General features: G+C 54.7%; 1 protein-coding gene across 4 annotated transcripts in view; it reads right to left on the bottom strand.

Annotated features, from left to right (window-relative positions):
- Window positions 1-839: 839 nt before the first annotated feature.
- Window positions 840-19,025, bottom strand: part of ABCG1 (ATP binding cassette subfamily G member 1) — a 77,466-nt gene continuing 59,280 nt past the window's right edge. For 2 of the 4 annotated variants that reach the window (XM_054468569.2, XM_054468568.2), the window contains exons 6-15: window positions 15,425-15,570; window positions 12,981-13,104; window positions 11,716-11,830; window positions 9,652-9,836; window positions 9,413-9,514; window positions 7,506-7,674; window positions 6,532-6,632; window positions 6,068-6,226; window positions 3,410-3,528; window positions 840-1,929 (exon numbers count right to left, since the gene is read on the bottom strand). In XM_054468569.2, the coding sequence (XP_054324544.1) occupies window positions 1,701-1,929; window positions 3,410-3,528; window positions 6,068-6,226; window positions 6,532-6,632; window positions 7,506-7,674; window positions 9,413-9,514; window positions 9,652-9,836; window positions 11,716-11,830; window positions 12,981-13,104; window positions 15,425-15,570 (1,449 nt within the window). In that variant the 3' untranslated portion in view covers window positions 840-1,700. The remainder of the gene's footprint in view (window positions 1,930-3,409; window positions 3,529-6,067; window positions 6,227-6,531; window positions 6,633-7,505; window positions 7,675-9,412; window positions 9,515-9,651; window positions 9,837-11,715; window positions 11,831-12,980; window positions 13,105-15,424; window positions 15,571-19,025) is intronic. The other 2 variants (XM_054468571.2, XM_054468570.2) reach the window with 1 other exon arrangement.

The following is a 19,025-nucleotide window of genomic DNA, read 5'->3' as shown; positions in this document are numbered from 1 at the left end:
AAGAATTAGCAAACTAAATCCATGTGTAAATAAAATTCAGACCCTTTTTGTTCTTTTGAAGTGGGAAATAAGAACTTCAGGGACATCACCAAGGAATCCCACCACCTTTGAACTGGCACGGCCTTGGGCATGATGTACTGTAACTATTTATAGATGAGGAAAAATGTAGCTCAGAAAGGTTCACTGATTTGCCCACAAAAACACAGCCTTTCCATTGGAAGCCCTGATTCTAGGAGAATGATATTCTAGAAGGAGTAAACAATGGCATTTTCCTAAAGATGGACTTCTTTGGCCAGAATCACCTTCTCTGCATGTAGTCAAACTGCCTCTGAGAGCTGACAAACTCACAGGCAGCCTTGTTATGAATTCAAAGGCCACTTGACCTCCAGATAGGCACCTGTTCCTGCCCTAGCGGGATGTGACTTATGTGATTCAGTCACAAGAAAGAAGCGGTTTCCAATATGCAAAGTTTACACAGGCCTAACACTGAGGCGGTGAGGTGGCTGTGAGGTCGCAAAACCCAGAGATGAAATCTCCCACCACTCGAAATGCGTTGTTTGATCAAGTTTCAAATGCCTCCACACGCTGAAGTCTACTGACTTCATCCTAAGCCCTTGGATTCTGATGCCATCTCATTGGCCTCCTCCCCTCTTGCACAGTTAGCCCATCTTGCACTGCTGGCCGCTCCTGCAGAGCCAACCCTCAAAGGTCGTGCCTGAATTTCCCTAAGCCCCGTTCTTCCAGGTTCAGTGGAGGCAGCTGAGGTGATACAGGAGGAAAGGGAAGCTGTTTGTTTGTTTGTTTAAATCAACCTAGGCAACATTAAGGTAGTCAGAAAGTTAGGAAGAAACAAACAATATATTTTGCTTAAAATAAGAAGCATGTGGAAAATGAAAGACTTTGAAAGAGTTGGCCAATGTCTTCTTACAATTTTTTGTATAGCTTTTAAAAATTTCTGCATGGCTCAGTGAAGATGGTGTCCACATCTTCCCTCCACCTGGAACCTGCATTCAATCCTTTGCAGGTGCTGTCTATGTATGAGACCAGCTAGGTGACTCGGTTAAACCCCTCGCCTCTCTAAACAAAGTAGGTGATTTACCCTGAATCATTCTTTAGCAAGTACTAAAAAAGGTACAATTTCTTAAAATGAATGCGATTGATCGACTTTTGGCTTGCAAAAATGACTTCTCATTGGAAAAGAGACACACCTTAGAAAGATGAAACTATGAAAAACAACAGTCATAAAATGCAATCGCTCCGTGCTCGGACTCTCTGCCATGACACATCTGACTGCACAGCCATCAGCTGAGAGGCTGCTTGCAGTTCCCCATCCTGGACCCACGGTGCCTGGTGCTAAGGAGCGACTGGACTGAGGAAGCCTCTCATCACCAGCTGTGTTGCAGTTTTAAATTCTGCCCCGGTTGTGGTATTTAAAATTCTGTATGTAAAAAAAAAAAAAAAAAAAAAACCACCAACCTGCCTACATCTTCCTAGTTAAAGCTAGAAAGGGGAATGGAGAGAAGATCCAACCCAGCTGGGCGGAGCAGCTAAGCAAGAGACACCCACAAACCCAACGCGATTCTAGGGGTTGGATCAGAAGAGTCTCTGCGTCATCGGTTGGGCACAGGCTTGCTTCCTCGATTCTAGACATGCCCTCGGCCACAGTGTCTATTCTTCCTGTTTCCTGGCATTCAGGTGTTTTACCTCTCTGCCCGGATTTTGTACCTGAGGACAAAATAGGCAATGAGGCGGAGGGAGATGAAGAAAATCCCGAGTACGATGAAGTCCAGGTACAGCTTGGCATTTTCCACGTCCAGCTCCCGCAGGATGGCCTCTGACTTCTGGAAGTGGCACGTCTCGTCGATGTCACAGTGCAGATCTTCCCGGTCTAAGCCGTAGATGGAGAGGATGACCCCTTCGAACCCATACCTAGGAGGAAAGGCCGGGCATGAGGGAGGACGCTCTCCTAGCCAACCACGCCGTTGGCTGAAGGTCAATGTTGTTCACCCTCCCGGCGATTCCCAGCTTGGCTGTCCTCCCTTCCCAAAGGGCCGCCTTCCCCAGAATACTTCCTCACCACCCACCACCTTCTTAAGACAAACACGTGCAACAGCTCTACTGTGTTTTTCTTCCAATTTTGTTTCCTCCAGGGCCCCCAGCAAGAAAACAAGTTGAATGAGCGGTACATATTCACTGGTGAAATACACTGAGAAGTCTTTTGTTCACTTCCGAGGTTACATGCTTTCTAACGGTTGGAGGAAATCGTGGGCCGGCCAACTTGCAAGGACTTGAGAGCATTTCTATGAAACATTCCCGCCCCCTCTCTCCCTCTCCTCCAGCCCTGCCCTGTCAGAACAAAAGCACTCATTTTGAGAAGAAAGACGTCAGTTTCTGAATTCGTGGTGTTGGAGCACACACATGTTGTTGAAACTCTGTACAAGTGCTTTATTTTCTTGAACAATATACCTGAGTCTGAACTGACATTCTAGAAAAGAAGAGCTTGTTCCCAACTTTGGGTCTTAACGTCACATGGAACTTCTGCAGCTCGGAAGATGGGCGCTGCCCCTGGTGGGGCCAGCGTGCCAACACCCCACTCCGCAGAGGGCACGAAACCTTGTAGCTAAGGACCCGAGGCACTGGGCATTCTTGTTCCAAGATATTAGGATGTTTAAAAATGACTTGTTTCTCACCAGATTTCCTTCTTTTTTTGTTTTTGTTTTTGTTTTTGTTTTTGTTTTTGAGATGGAGTCTCGCTCTGTCACCTAGGCTGGAGTGCAGTGGCGCGATCTTGGCTCACTGCAATCTCTGCCTCCCAGGTTCAAAGGATCCTCCTGCCCTCCTGCCTCAGCCTCCGGAGTAGCTAGAATTACAGTCGTGCACCACCAAGCCCACCTAATTGTTTTGTGTTTTTATTGGAGACGGGGTTTCGCCATGTTGGCCAGGCCGGTCTCGCACTCCTGACCTCAAGTGATCTGCCTGCCTCGGCCTCCCAAAGTGCTGGGATTACAGACATGAGCCACCATGCCCAACCCCCACCAGATTTCTAATAAAGGTTTTACAATCAGCACTTGTTAGGAGCACTGTTCACTTCGGGGAAGAAGAACGTTCCTAAAGGATGGAAGCGCTGCCACCGAAGGCAGCTCTCGGCAACACCCAGAACACTTGGGCCTGCCATGGCTCTCCGGGTGTGAAGCGCTGGTTTGTGTGGCCTCCTTGTTTAGTGTGTGTGTGTTGGTGAGGGTAGGAGGAGGTGGAACTAGCAGGAAGATGGAAGGCATGGATCCTCAGATGTGTGATCTGCACTTGGCCAGCAGCCCAGAGTGGCTTTTGTGAGCCCCTCACGCTGTTGGAGACGGTTCTTCCCCCATCACCCTCGGTCCCCACACCACGCGTGCCCCGCGCCCGCTACCTGACATAGGAGATGTAGGACATCCACTGTAGGTACGTGGGGATGGTGTCGAAGCTAACGAAGAACCCTGAGAACAGGAGCACTGGGATGGCCGTCACCGGACCCACGAAGGTGGCCACCTGGAGTTGGGGGCACACGGGACAGATGTAGCAGAACCTGCAGCCTGGCCTCCTGCAGAGGAGGCTCGTCCGCCCCAGCTTCCCCCGGGCAGGGCCAGGGCACCTTCTGGGCAGGGTAATGAGGGCGCTTAATGGGGCAGAAGATGCAGCGTTCCCGAGGTGTGGGGTCACCATCTCTGAGGACCCCCCGGCTGCCCTGCTGTGACGTGGCAGCCCCAGAGCCTCCTGCAGCCCAGGATGAGCTGGGACCCAGTGGATGTCCCCAGGCCAGGAGGTGGGGACACACCCTCCTCAACAGACTGCCGTCTGCTCCTCCACAGCTGTCCCCGGGTTGGGGGGATGCTGAGTGCCTGGCCCGTGGCAGGTGTGTGGCAGGCACCCCTTCGGTCGCGGCCCAGAGGAAGGACTGCAGCCTCCACAGGCGGGATGGACGCCTGCCTGTCAGCACCTCCGGAAGAGCAGCCCAGAGACGGAACCAACCGCCGCGACTCAGGGTTCACAGCAAGCACAGGTCCAGCCGGGGCACTGTGAGTGTGTCGGGGGTAGGAGGGTGCGTGGAGTGTGTGTGTGGAGTGTGTGTGGTGTGGGCGGTGTCTGCTGTGTGGTGTGTGTGGTGTCTGCAGTGTGTGGTGTGTGGTGTGGAGTGTGTGGTGTGTGGTGTGGTGTGTAGTGTGTGATGTTTCTAGTGTGTAGTTTATGTGTGCAGTGAGTGGTGTGTGTGCATAGCATGTAGTGTGTAGTGTGTGTTTGTGTGTAGGGTGTGGTATGTGGTATGTACTGTGTGGTGTATGTAGTATTTGTGTGTAGTGTGTAGTGTGGTGTGTCTGCAGTGGGTAGTGTGGTGTATGTGTAGTGTGTGGTGTGTAGTGTGTGTGGTGTGTAGTGTGTTGTGTGTGTAGTGTGTGGTGTGTAGTGTGTAGTGTGTAGTGTGGTATGTGTGTAGTGCGTGGTGTGTAGTATGTGTGGTGTGTAGTGTGTAGTGTGGTGTGTGTGTAGTGTGTGGTGGGTAGTGTGTAGTGTGGTGTGTAGTGTGTATTGTGTGGTGTGTAGTGTGTGTTGTGTACTGTGTAGTGTGGTATGTGTGTAGGGTATGTAGTGTGGTGTGTGTGTGGTGTGTAGTGTGTAGTGTGGTGTGTATGTAGTGTGTGGTGTGTAGTGTGGTGTGTGTGTAGTGTGTGGTGTGTAGCTTGTGTGGTGTGTAGTGTGTGTGGTGTATAGTGTGTAGTGTGTAGTGTGGTGTGTGTGTAGTGTGTAGTGTGTAGCGTGTGTGGTGTGTAGTGTGTGGTGTGTGTGTAGTGTGTAGTGTGGTGTGTGTGGTGTGTGTGTAGTGTGTGGTGTGTAGTGTGTGTGGTGTATAGTGTGTAGTGTGTAGTGTGGTGTGTGTGTAGTGTGTAGTGTGGTGTGTATGTAGTGTGTGGTGTGTAGTGTGTGGTGTGTGTGTAGTGTGTAGTGTGGTGTGTGTGTAGTGTGGTGTGTGTTTAGTGTGTGGTGTGTAGTGTGTGTGGTGTATAGTGTGTATAATGTGGTGTGTGTGTAGTGTGGTATGTGTGTAGTGTGTGGTAAGTAGTGTGTGTGGTGTGTAGTGTGTAGTGTGGTCTGTGTGTAGTGTGTAGTGTGTGTGTGCATGTGTGCGGTGTGCAACCGTGCAGACAGGGGCATCCCAGCCCTGGTCTGATTAGTGACCCCCGCGGAGCCTGAGCACCCTAGGCAGGGGTCCTGGGGGTGGCTGAGCAGGTGCACTGGGGCTGGCCTTGGGGGACGTGGGTTGCAGCAGCTGGCATGGGCCCGGCACCTTCCTGCAGTGTCATCTTTGGTCCCATGGCAGCCTTGTGAGACGGGTTCCATGGCAATCCTCATCTAGGGTGAGGGCACCTGGGCCCTGGGGGCCAGACAGCTGGCTCATGGTGGACTGGAGGTGACCCAGGAATACACTGCACCCAGCATGGGACCCCGGGGGCCTCGGGTGTTCCCAATCCACCCAGGAGCACTGCTTTTGTCCAGAAGGACAGGCTCAGGCCGAGCGTCCTAAAGCCACAGAGGTGGAGAACCTGCAGGTGCATGTGGGTGGCAGGTCGGGGGCAGGGTGGGCGATGGGAGGAGGAAGGGGGGGAGGAGGAGGCCGGGGGGACCCCACAGAGGCAGTGATGCATAGGTGTTGAGAGCTTGGCTCCCGAGTCAGCTGTGTGACCCCCTGACAAATCACTTTGCGTCTCTGGGCCTCAGTGCTCCCCTATGTAAAATGGGGCCAGCACAGCACCTAAGCGTGGCTGTGCTTGGGGCTACAGGAGTTCAGATCTGGGAAGTGCTGGGAAGAGCACCCAGCACGCAGTCAGCACATGTGAGGCTGCCCGCTGTGTGCACTGTGGAAGCCAGCTGATCCTGACCCCCGACAATGCGGGCCCTTCCCGTGGGAACGACCCCATCTAGGAGGGTCAGGGCAGAAGTAGGGGAAGGGGTGGCAGAGCCCCCTAGCTCAGGCCAAGGTGGCTCAGGGAAGCCCAGCCGTCACGCCCTCACTCAGCGCCTCCTGGGCTGGCACCTGCAGGGACGTGGAGGCGGCTCCGATCAGCAGGCCCAGGGACTGTGCTACCAGAGAGGTCATGGTGCCCAGCGCGGCAAACAGCACAAAGCGCACGGCGTCGGACGGCTGCGACGTCATCCAGTACACGATGCTGCAGTAGGCCACTGGGAACATGATCTGGAAACAAGGGGCTGTCAGCCAAGGGCTCAGCCGCTTCCCACCACCGCGGGCCAACAGCAAAGCTCCTGGGCAGCCAGCCCTTCCCCGCAGCTCCCGCCAGAGCTCCCAAAGTCGGGTCCTTCCCCATTCCCCACAGCTCCCGCCAGAGCTCCCGAAGTCAGGCCCTTCCCCGCAGCTCCCACCAGAGCTCCCGAAGTCGGGCCATGTCACTCTGCATCCCTGGCAGGCCCTCTTACTCGATATAAAGGGTGTACAGGAGAACTCTTGCCCCCGTTTCCAATTCCAGCCCCCGGCTAACACACCTGAAAGGGCACGTCCGCCATGGTCTTGGCTAGGTAGTAGGCCTTCAGGCTGTACCAGTAGTTCAGGTGTTCCCGAAGAAAGACTCCCATCTCCAGGGGAACTAGGAGATAGAAAAGCAAAAAAGAAGGGTCAGTGACCATGTGCAGGGAGCCCGTTTAACATCCCAACAGGCGATCTTGAGCTGAGCGGCTGGTAACCCAGCTCTGGCCTAGCGCACTGAGAGATTGAACAAACAGAGGATGTGTTTTGCTAGCCTGAAAAATGCCACCCGTGTGTATAACCTGAAAAGTCATTGAGTGGAGAATCAGGATGGGGAGCATGTCTGTGAATACAAAGCATCATCTTAGTGATGAATGCAAGGATTCATGCCTGGCCTTACTCTTCCTGAGTCTGCCTCTTCTGAAACTCTGCATCAACGTGGTGCCTTCCTGTGAGCAAGGCTGCAAGCTGCTCTTGGAAATCAGGGGAAGCTCGGGGAGGAGGTATCTAGGGAGGAGCTGTTTATGCTGAAGTTCTGGAGAAGCAGCCTCTGTGTTCGCTGTCAGCCCAAAGTGACCAAGGGCAGTCTCCTTGTGAACAAACTGGAATTGTGTGGAGATCCATCTAAGAGAGCTTATCTGCTCCCGAAGTGGGCCGTGCAGAGCTATCTTAACAATTGAACTAGGTAGTGCTTAAGTAGTAGAGTTGGGGGGCTCCTAATTAGTGAATCTTTGAGAAATCTCCCTCCCATCAGCCTTCCATCATGCTTAAAAGTCTTCCATTCGGGATTCATTCCTTTGGCTTAAGTATTGTGTGTTCTTATCTAACAGCAAATACAATACAACTTGCATCTGTCAACAAAGAAAAGATATTTTAAAAAAACAAAAACATTGTGTTTAGAAAACTCATCTGTTGGTCAAGGCATGACTTCAGACCCCCATGCTTGGGTAGGAATTGAAAATAAGGAAGAAGGGGTCTGCAGTCTGTCACTCACATGTCAGAACAGTGGGCATGAGGGCTGCGAACATGAGGAACAGCATGGAGAAGAAGAGGAAGCCGGAGTTGCTCAAGACCTTCTTGGCTTCGTTCCCGATCCCCAAGTACAGCAGGCCAATGAGGAGGCCGATCCCAATGTGCGAGGTGATGCGCAGGTGTGTCAGGACCTGGGGGCAGACCCGCGTCTTACCCAGTGCGTGCGCAAAGCCATCCTCAGCTCAGAGAACAACCCAGCTGCGGCCTTTGGAAGCATGGGACCCTGAACTCTGTGACAGCAGATGTTAGACTTTATCCTGTCTTCTCCTCCAGAGAAACAAGCCAAACCCTAAAGCAACTCACATACACACACACGCTCACACACACACATACACGCCTGCTCACACACATATATGCACACATGTCAGGCTTTTGTTGTGTTAAAACCGACATAATTACTATCCTTTGTAAAAGATTTTAAAATGGAGAACAAAGGAAGTCTACCCTCAGAAGAGAAGAAAGGTAAAAACAATGGTGAGGGAAAAGTGGCTATATCAGAGGCTCCAAGAACTCTGGTGTGGGCTGCGGTGAGCCCCTCTGTCTTTCAAATTAGGTCCCAGAAGCCATGCCAGGCATTCAGCCGCTCCTAAGTTGGTGGCCAGATTGTCCACTTCTCTGGTGGAATTATGGTTCCTGCGTATTCACCACCTCCTTCCCTATAAGGAATTGTCCAACCCCCCCACCCCAATCCTCCTGATTCACAGTGCTTTCCCGAAGGAGAAATGGACTCGCCTACAGCCCTGGTTTCAGGCTCGGCGATGTGACTTGTTTAGGCCAATGGCATGTGAGTACAAGTGATGATTTGCTACTTCCAACTGGAAGTTTTAAGGGCTGTCATTTGGTTTCTCTCTTGCACTTTTCCTTTGATATGGTGAAGAAAGGCATGTCCAGACAGGAGCTGTCCCAGGATAAGAAGACTTATGGGACAGAGCCATGATACAACCCACCGTTGCCACCCCTAACACAAGCAGGGCACAAATATCGATGGAGGGAGACATGTACATTAGGGGAGTGTTTGTTACTGCAGCATTACAGTGAATGCTGACTATTGCAAATGGAAGAAAAGTAATTTGAAAGTTTGGTGATATGGTTTGGGTCTGTGTCCCCACCCAAATCTCATGTCAAATTGTAATCCCCAATGTTGGAGATGGGGCTGATTGGATCATGGGGGTGGACTTCTCCTTTGGTTCTGTGCTCGTGACAATGGGTGAGTTATTGTGAGATCTGGATGTTTAAAATTGTGTAGCGCTCCATCCCGCTTTGCCTTCCACCATGATTGAAAGTTTCCTGAGGCCTCCCCAGCCATGCTTCCTACACAGCCTGCAGAACAACGAGCCAATTAAACCTCTTTTCTTTATAAATTCCCCAGGCTCAGGCATTTCTTTCTTTCTTTCTTTTTTCCTTTCCTTTCCTTCCCTTCCCTTCCTTTCTCCCTTTCCCTTTCCCTTCCTTTCTTTCCTTTCTTTCTTTTTCAGATGGGAGTCTCACTCTGTCACCCAGGCTGGAGTGCAGTGGTGCAATCTTGGCTCACTGCAACCTCCGCCCCGCTGGGTTCAAGCAGTTCTCCTGCCTCAGCCTCCTGAGTAGCTGGGATCACAGGCATGCACTACCAGGCCCGGCTAATTTTTGTATTTTTAGTAGAGATGGGGTTTCCCCACGTTGGCCAGGCTGGTCTGAACTCCTGGCCTCAAGTGATCTGCCTGCCTTGGCCTCCCAAAGTGCTGGGGTTACAGACATGAGTCACCATGCCTGGCCTCAGGAATTTCTTCATAGCAATGTGAGAATGAACGAACACATTCCGTCAGGACGAGTCTGAGAAAATGACCCACGGCTTCCCTAGCCACAGGAGAAGATACGGGGCAGCCTTACCGAGTCCCTCATGATGCTGAGGAAGGTCCTCTTGAAGAGGATGCAGAACTGCGTGAGGCAGCTGGCAGAGAAGCTGTGGCAGCCTTCCATGGACGAGGAGTCCTGAGGACACACGCAAGACGGGGGCGGGTGAAAGCCAGTCCGGAGCCTGGTCTCCTTCTTGCTCAGAAAGAGCTCTCATGCAGCAGTGCACAGTGCCACATGCAGCCTTCCCCAGGGGGCTTTGGGATTTGCATTACCTTTCTCAACCCCTTTAATCGTTTTGTCTGCTTTACCTCTTCAGAGGGCCGGTGCCAAAGAAAAGGGTTCACCTCGGCATCACCCCCGAGGTCTCTCTTGTGGTCGGAGTCACACATGCCCTCCCGAACTGCTCTCACCAGCCGACTGTTCTGATCACCGTACTCGCCGGATGCAACCTCCATGACTGCAGGAGACACAGACGGGGGTCAGCCCGGGCTCCAGGCAGCACGCACCAGTCACCCAAATGCGAAAGTAGTTATCCAAGTGGGAATGTTTTAAAGTGATTACATAGATGCTGCGTGGCTGTGCTAACGGCATGACGTCAAAATCATTTATCAACCAGCGTGCGGCTCTCAAACCCCCCAGCAAGGCCCTTTATCACGTCAGGAGACGGGAAACGCAAACACGCACTGTGCTGTCAGTGGTCTGAGAAGTAATGAGCTCCTCCATCTACCGACTGCTCATCCAGCCGGTACTTACTGAATGCCTGCTCTGGGCCAGCCTCCAAGGTGGAGCTGGGGAGGGGAGCAGAACGAAGGACTCCTCCCTGAGGGACTCCTCCTTGAGGAGCTTGTGGTTTGGCAGAGTGTGATGAGAGCCGCTGCCGTTCTACAAGACGGCAGAGAAGGACATGCCCATCACCACATGAGTGGCTGGCACCCTGGGGACTTGGAGGTCCTGGGACCCTCGACCTGCACCTCAGATTCCAGTGAGAGTCTCCTGCACCGGCCCTCCCCACTGCTCCTGCCTCCCGCATCCCAGTCGTCACCTCCCCGCTCCACCTGCGGACTCGCTCCCCTTAGGTGTCCCTCCACCTCGACTTCCTCTGCAGCCTGCAACCCCTTCCACACTCCCGTGGCGACTGGCCTCCTTCCCTCTGCCTACCTCTGCTTTCTCCCAACCCCTCTGCCCTCTCCTGCCTCTGTGTCCTCCCTGTGCGATGCCTCACCTCCCACTCCAGTAACGTTCTTGCTAAGGCCCAAAGCTCCCCAACACCCTTGCCTTTTCCACACTTCCCTCTGGCAGAGCCAGCTACTGGCTTCCTCCCAGCTGGTACGGGGGCCACCACACCTCCTAGATCAAGCCACAAACCGGGACACATTGGCCCCACTGGAAAGTTATCCTCAAGGGCTCCAAACGAGCCCACAGCACTGCCAGGCAATGTTTCCAGGCCCCTCTGGTCACCCACACCCTCAACCGTGGGCCACACTCCCCTCACCTCCCGCTCTCTGGTCAGACGACATTGAGGAAATGGAATCCCCAGAAGGGAACGCCCTCATCTCTCCAGGACCTCTCTGCATCTCCACGCACCGTGTTTCCTCTCCTTGCTGCCCGCCCTTCCCTCCAGGTTCTCACCTCCATGCAGGCTTCAGACCTCACCTCCCCTGCCCCACTCAGCAGCATCCGTTAGTGACCCGTTACTGATCTGTTACTCTTCCTTGTGAGCGAGCGTGAAACCAGAACCACAGCCCTCCTGGGGCTCCCGTCCCCACTTAAACCACACTCCCTGCACCCCTTGCCGTCTCTCCTCTCCATCACAGCCTGCTCCTTGTGAGTGAGAGGCACTTCCGTGAACAGTGTCTCATGGAACACAATTTGGGAAATAGTGTGGCAGAAAATGTGGAGTCCTGGGAATTGCATGAATCAAATACCTTAAAGAAAAACGACAGATTAAGGCTGATGGCTGGAAGGTGAAGGAGGAGGGAAGGCCACCTGGACTGTCACCATGCACCCTTATTTGAAAAAGCGTCTTTGCAGAGGTAATTAGGATCTTGAGATGAATCATCCTGGACCTATGGTGGGCCCCGAATCCAATGACTGCTGTCCTCAGATTAGGACACGGAGACAGGAGAGAGGCAGAGACAGGCTGGCCAGATTTTACCTAGAGGCTAGAGGAAATGAAACCTAATTTTTTTGTTCTTTAAAAGTTTTATAACTGGATGACACTTGAGCCATTTGTGGTAGTCAAGTAGTTTCTGAGTTGGGGGCGTTGGCTAAAAGTGAAACCCACAGAGGAGGAAAATCCCCTTCCTGTCCCCCGAGCTGCTCAGGACTCCGCTTACCAAAATCTGCTGGGTTGTGGTAGGTTGGGCAATTCAGACCCAGATCCCTCAAATATGGCACAAGATTGCAGACTTTTCCCCGGTACACACATTGTCCTTGACTCAGGACGTAAAGCTGGAAAAAAGGAAGGAGAAAAAGGGATCAAGCCCTGCCTTCCTCGGAAGGCAACCGGAGCCCTCAATCAATCGATCAATCAACCAATCAATCAACCAATCAATCAGTCAGCCCAGCGATCAGCCACTTCCTCTCCTGAGAGCTTTACATCACCCCCAAGGGCCCTATTAACATCTGAAGGGAAAGTCATGATAAGCCAGGGAAGAATATCGCACGGCCAGGATGATTTGATTATATTGCTTGCTGTTTATTTTTCATGCTAACCCCCTGCTCAGAAGAAATTTTGGAGCTATACACATTTTATCCCTTTGTGACTATTTTTGCTTAGACTAATATCAAAACCTAATTTTTTTTGTTTGTTTGTCTTTTGTTTTTGTTTTTGTTTTTTTTTTTTTGATACAGGGTCTTGCTCTGTTGCCCAGGCTGGAGTGCAGTGGCACGATCTTGGCTCAGTGCAACCTCTACCTCCTGGGCTCAGGTGATCTTCCCACATCAGCCTCCCCAGTAGCTGGGACTATAGGAGTGTGCCACTACACCTGGATAATTTTTGTATTTTTTTTTCTTTTGTAGAGACAGGGTTTTACCATGTTGCTCAGGCTGTTCTTCAACTCCTGAGCTTAAGTGATCTACCCACCTCAGCCTCCCAAAGTGCTGGGATTATAGGGGAGAGACACCATGCCTGGCCAAAACCTAAGATTTATAAACCGAATGATACTGTGCAAATGCTGTAACCTGTTATTAATTCTGGAAAACAAGTGTCCCCCCCCATTTTAACAGGGGAGGTGATGAAGTTCTGGTGACACCCAGGATCCCACGATCGACCACCAGGACAGAGAGAGGACTCTGCTCAGCACCTTCCACTCCCCAGCCCCCTTTGCTGCATGTGGTTCCACAAGTCTCACAAAACCTGGCACTTAAACGCTCTCAAAAATGAAGACACCCCATGAGCTAACAGAAGGCTGTGGGTACCCAGGGTTTGGTGTCATGAAGACGCCCCATGAGCTAACAGAAGGCAGTGGGTACCCAGGGTTTGGTGTCATGAAGACGCCCCACGAGCTAACAGAAGGCGGTGGGTACCCAGGGTTTGGTGTCATTCAGGCTGACCTGAGTGCAGCAGTGATCTGGCAGGGAAGGCCTGGGGCCCACGTACCTGGTCGAACAGCTCGAAGAGTTTGGCGCTGGGCTGGTGGATGGTGCAAATGATGGAGCGACCCCCTTGAGCGAGCCCTTTCATCAGCGAGACCACCTGGAAGCAGGAGGCGCTGTCCAGGCCGCTGCAAGTCAAGGGGCACCGTGAGACACCTGCAGGCAGCAGGAACTAGCCACTGCCCCAGGTTCTGGGGGTCCAGGGAGTTCCTGTCCCAGAGGGCTTGGCATCAGGGGCTGCAGCTGCAGCTGCCCCATCCCAGGCCGGGCTCTGCTCTTGGTGTTTGTTTTGCTGCTCAGTGGCGGGGCACACAGCAGGGCTTTGCATGTTGCATTTTATTCCTGGTAAGAACGGAGGGACCCCAGCGAGCCTTGCTGCCACAGTCCAGGACTTGGGGGAGGGCCCACTCATCTGGGCAGGAGGGGACTTCACAACTGTTCAGGCAGGACAGAGGTGGGGGGGTACTTCACAACTGTCCAGGCGGGACAGAGGTGGGGGGGTCCTCACTCATCTGGGTGGGGGGGTACTTCACAACTGTCCAGGCGGGACAGAGGTGGGGAGGTCCCCACTCATCTGGGTGGGGGGGTACTTCACAACTGTCCAGGCGGGACAGAGGTCGGGAGGTCCCCACTCATCTGGGTGGGGGGGTACTTCACAACTGTCCAGGCGGGACAGAGGTGGGGGGTCCCCACTTATCTGGGTAGGGGGGTACTTCACAACTGTCCAGGCGGGACAGAGGTGGGGGGGTCCCCACTCATCTGGGTGGGGGGGTACTTCACAACTGTCCAGGCGGGACAGAGGTGGGGGTCCCCACTTATCTGGGTGGGGGGGGTACTTCACAACTGTCCAGGCGGGACAGAGGTGGGGGGGTCCCAACTTATCTGGGCGGGGGGGGACTTCATAACTGTCCAGGCGGGACAGAGGTGGGGGGGTCCCCACTCATCTGGGTGGTGGGGGACTTCACAACTGTCCAGGCGGGACAGAGGTGGGGGGGTCCCCACTCATCTGGGTGGGGGGGTACTTCACAACTGTCCAGGCGGGACAGAGGTAGGGGGGTCCCCACTCATCTGGGTGGGGGGGTACTTCACAACTGTCCAGGCGGGACAGAGGTTGGGGGGTCCCCACTCATCTGGGTGGTGGGGGACTTCACAACTGTCCAGGCGGGACAGAGGTGGGGGGGTCCCCACTCATCTGGGCGGTGGGGTACTTCACAACTGTCCAGGCGGGACAGAGGTTGGGGGGGTCCCAACATATCTGGGCAGGGGGGGACTTCACAACTGTCCAGGCAGGACAGAGGTGGGGGGGTCCCCACTCATCTGGGTGGTGGGGGACTTCACAACTGTCCAGGCAGGCAGCTGTGCCTCAGGTGGTCTAGTGCTCCGCAGTCACCACCCCCACTCCCCACCTCCCATCTATGGGGCTGGCGATGGGGGCGTCACCCCATAGAAGGTGGTCTTGCTGCAGCCCAGGTGGGCTTTACTCCAGCAGGTGTTTCACTGTCCAGCAGGGTCCTGGGGGGACCTCTCTTCTCCTTTCCTAGCCCCTCAGATATACTCCTGCTCCCTTGCCCTCAACTCTGAAGTGACAGGCGGGGGACAGTGTGTGCTGGGCAGTCCCCCGGAGCCCACCCACCTCAGGGCATTCAGCCTGCAAGATGCTATGCAAGGGTTCATTGTGGTCTCTTTTCCTGAAGTATCTTATAGACACTGTGGGCTGGTACTGTGCAGGCCCAAGAGAAGGAAACAGATGAGCCCCACCATCCCACCCCTCAGAAGGCCGCTGTCACACTGCTGTCAAATCTAGCTGGACTTTGGAGAGGTGAGTGAGTGGCAGAAATGAGACAACGTAAAGTCTGGCTGAAGTCATTTCAGCAGCAGCCTGGTTCCTGGCCGCCCATCCTGCCTGGGACAACTGAACAGGACACATGCAGGAGTCAGGCGAGCTCAACCTGCGGCTGGGGGCACCAGAGCCAGGACTCCAGAGTAGTGATTCTGTAGGGAGCCCCAAACATAAACGACATCACCCAGGAAAGGGGTCAGAGCGCCCGTGGGTATAGAGAGCTGGTGAGCAACCGAGGCAGGATACTGTTCTCTGTGCTAAACTGCAGGGCGTTTCTAGAACACACCTGAAGACACGCCGTTTCCCAGGGCGTCCCATGAACTTGGCCTTCAGAGTGGCTGAGCCACGGGGAACTCGGTGTCATGGAAGAGATGTGCATCGTGAAAGGACATTTCCCCCAAAGCCATACCCCCAGGGTCAACACATGCCTTGCAGGCCTGAGCACAGAGTGAGTGAGAGAGGGGGCATAAGTCAGCTCTTCTGCCCAGTGGTCCCAGATGGGGACCCCCTCTGAGGCTACATCAGGATGTCACGGTCACCTGGAAGAACTGCTGAATAGAGGGGGTTCTTCCTGCCCCTGGACACCAGCCCAGATGCTCCTGACTTACCTGGTGGGCTCATCGAAGAACATGACTGGAGGGTTGTTCACCAGCTCCAGCGCGATGGCCAGGCGCTTGCGCTGACCACCTGACAGGCTCCCGGTCCGCGTGTTGGCACAAGACAGCAAGCCCAGCGCTGTCAGTATCTCCTTGACCTGGGGGCAACAGAACGAGAGACATTGGGAGCTGCCCGCCAAAGCTCACCACATCCCATGGCCCATGCAGTAAGACCTGCCGGCCGCCCTCAGCCTGCTGGACACACCATGCCTGGTCCACGTGGAGGCCATGCAAGTCGAGCCCACTCCAGGCTGCCCGGTGCCCAGTGGGGCAGGTGCCATTTCCACGTCAGCAGTCCTGATGAGGGACAGAGACTGCGCAGAGGCTCTGCACTGCCCAGAGGCTGTGCAACAGTGCTGGGGTCAGACACGAGGGCCTGCATCCTCATCAGTCATATGGCCTCTGGCAGGTGCCTGGGGCACGTTCCTCACTGCTAAGCCTAGCGCAGTGCCCCATATGGAGAAGGTGTGCAGTCAATACTTGATGAATGGACACATGAGAGGATGCACAATTTCTGGGTTTCTGCCCAGAACGAAGGGGAGGGTCGCTGTGATGGTTACTTGAAAGAGTGAATGCAGAGTGCACGGAGCAGCATGGAGTCTGTGGTGGCTGTTCCCAGCACTCTTGTCATCGCTGAGGTGGGCATTAAGGGCAGGAACACAGTCACACATGCCAGGGCTCTCAGGGAGGGGGACAGAGTCACTTTTGTTCTTGTAAATAGGTTTGACTTGAAAGCAAGGTCTCTGAGGTGTCAGGAAGGCAACGAAACAGATCTGCAGTGCCCCTCAAAGCAGTTATGACCCACGGTAGCCACACCACGGCACAGGCTCTGGGAAGCAGGCTGCACGCCAAGATACAAGCAGGGCACTGTGCACGGAGCCCTCCCTGTCTGCTCCAGATTATTGATCCTGTATCGACTCGTGGAACACGAAGGTCAGCAGATTTCTGTGCCGGCTTGGTGCTGCTTTCAGCCCCAGCATCGTCTCAGAAGCAGGCCCTGGGTCAGCCACTGCCATCCCTGCCTCCCTACCCTGGGGACAGCCCACCTGGAGCTCCCTCCAGCATTCACCCAGCTATTGTCCCCACCCTGCCAGGGCAGCCCTGTGGTGGCCGGCCCCTGGGAGCCATAGCAAGAGGACCCTACTCCAGCGGCTCGTCTAGGGAGATGAAGTCATCTGAAGGGAGGAAGAACTCACGAGGAAGAAAATTTCCACTCTGAGCTTCTGAATTATTTATGCACGGTCAGTACAAAGTGCAGCTTTGGTGACAGAAAGAACCGGGGCATGGCTGCTGGACAGGCCAGGGCAGGTGGCAGTACAGGGTCAGCTGACCTGGGTTTCAGCCCTGTCCTGAACCTCCTTGCTGATGCCCTCACCCCAGCCCTGGTGCCTCTGCTGGATGCCTGGCTCTGAGGGCCGCCAACCCAGAAACAGCTTCTGGAAGGCAGTCTGGAAAAGGCTCGTGGGTGGGGGTGTGCAAGGTGGGCAGGGCCCTCTTCCCAGCCGGCATCGACTGCTGGTCTTCCCAGGACGAGGCCTCCAGATCTTCTGGAACCACTGGGCAACGCTCTCAGCCGACTGAGTGGCTTTGGTGCTTCCAGGCTCACTGTGGGGGCCCCACACATGCGGCACATCTTCTTCTCTCCCTCCACCCTCACGGAGGGGATGCTGGAAGCAGAGACTGCTGTGGGTGCCTTTCCCTCCGTACCCCTGCCCATGAGCTGGGCCCACCCCACTTTCTCCAGTGTCCACTCAGGAGTGATGCCACCCAGATGGGTTCTGTTTTAAAGACTAGTCAGAAAGAACAAATAATGATCTCAGTTATTTATACATTTTCCCTAAAAAACAAACAAACAAAAAACCTGCAAGGCCGCTTGTAGCTCCAGCCCCCCTGGGGCTTCCCGGCGGGTGCTCCAGGAAGGGTCTTGGCAGCCCAGGCTGCCCCTGGAGACCTCACTCCTGAGGAAGTGGCCTTGCTGGAGGGCTCTGGAGGGCTGAGGCTGCTTTGCTGGGAATCAAAGAAGGCCGTGAACAACACAGCAAAATTCCACGATCTTCTAGAACATTCCATTCCATTGTGTTTCCATGAGACAGAGAGAGAACTTTGACCTAGGTGCACATCAGGGGTTGGAGGGAAGTGAGTGAAGGCATGAAGTTGCTGCCATGTTCTCCTGAAGCAATCCTGATGGTGGGCCCGATGGCGAGGCACGCACCTGTGCCACGGCTGAGGAACAGCTGGGTCTGCTGGTGAGGAGCATGTGCAGGACGCAGCGTGGCCTCCAGGTCCTGTGGGGAGGGCTCTCTGCATTGTTCAATCCAGCCGAAGAGGAATCTGAGGACGGCGCCAGGGGCTCACTCCTCAGGGATGATTCAGCCACATGAGCTGATATTTTTGCCCTTGTAAACCCAGTTGAAAATAGCTGGAGGCTCTCATCCAGGCTGTGTCTTAGGCAGGGCCCAGGCACCACGAGGACACACACCTATGGGTGCCATCTGCCTTCAGGCCCCATGTAGCTACTCCTGGGAGGCACCTCCATTCTCCACCGAGATGCCAGCTTGTTTTGGGTCTTCCAGCACCGGCAGGCCAGGGGCCTGGCTTGCTGTGGCCTCAGCATGGAGCCTGCTGAGCAGCACTCACTGTGCACCCAGCCCTCAGGGAGCGTGACTTTCACCAGCTACGCCGGAAAAGACTGGTGACTGTCACCTTATGCTGCAGGGAAGCAATCCCACAGCCCCTCCCATATGGATCACATGGGTTCCATCGAGCTCAGAGACCTTAAAGAATCCATCCAGTTCAGGTTGCACTGCCCCAAAACGCAGGTGGGGCCTGGCTTCCTGTCCCCATGTTACAGGTGAAGCTCGGCTCGGGGCACGGCCGGCAGTGGCCCAAGGCCATCTGGTGGGTTCCAGGAGGCCAGAGTGGAGGGCTTTCCTGTGTGCTCAGCTCCGCTTCACCCCAGGGCCTCTCCGTGTTAGCAAATCTCTCTGCTCTCTGCCTCCTGTGTCTGCTCCCCTGGCCTCTGGTGATCCCCGAGACCCTCTCCACCACCTGCTCTGTCCTTGGGCCTTTGGTTTGGGTCAGAGAGGCCAAATTCCCTCTCTCCAGTGCCTCCCCGTCCAGAGCTCTCGGCTGCTCCTCCACGCCGAGCATCAGTGACCACTTCCACCGTCTCTCCTTGGAGCCCCCACAGCCGCCCCTCAGCTTGCAGGCCAGCGTCTGGAGGGGTCTTTGGGACCTCGATGGAGGGCTATCCGAGACAAAGAGATTGGATTGTGCTTCCAACACCCCATGAAAGCAGGGAGGCTGGGGGATGAGAAGGAGGGCCCTGAAAGGCGGATCCAGGGGCACTGCAGTCCTCCAGGCTTCGGGAGGAGCAGCTTCTTGAGTCTCCGGGTGGAAAAGCCTCTGCTTCATGGGGGCCCTGCACACTCTTGCGGGCCTCTCCTCTTCTCCTGTAGCTGACGGCAAGGAGGGCCCGGGACAGGAGGGTGGCAAAACTGACCTCAGACAGGGAGAGTGGAGGTCGCCCTGGCTCAAGCCCAGGGCCCTGTTC

The sequence above is a fragment of the Pongo pygmaeus genome, chromosome 22 (genome assembly GCF_028885625.2).
Source record: "Pongo pygmaeus isolate AG05252 chromosome 22, NHGRI_mPonPyg2-v2.0_pri, whole genome shotgun sequence".
Lineage (NCBI taxonomy): Eukaryota > Metazoa > Chordata > Mammalia > Primates > Hominidae > Pongo > Pongo pygmaeus.
The sequence above is the reverse complement of the archived record's forward strand: the minus strand, read 5'-3'. Positions and strand labels throughout refer to the sequence as shown.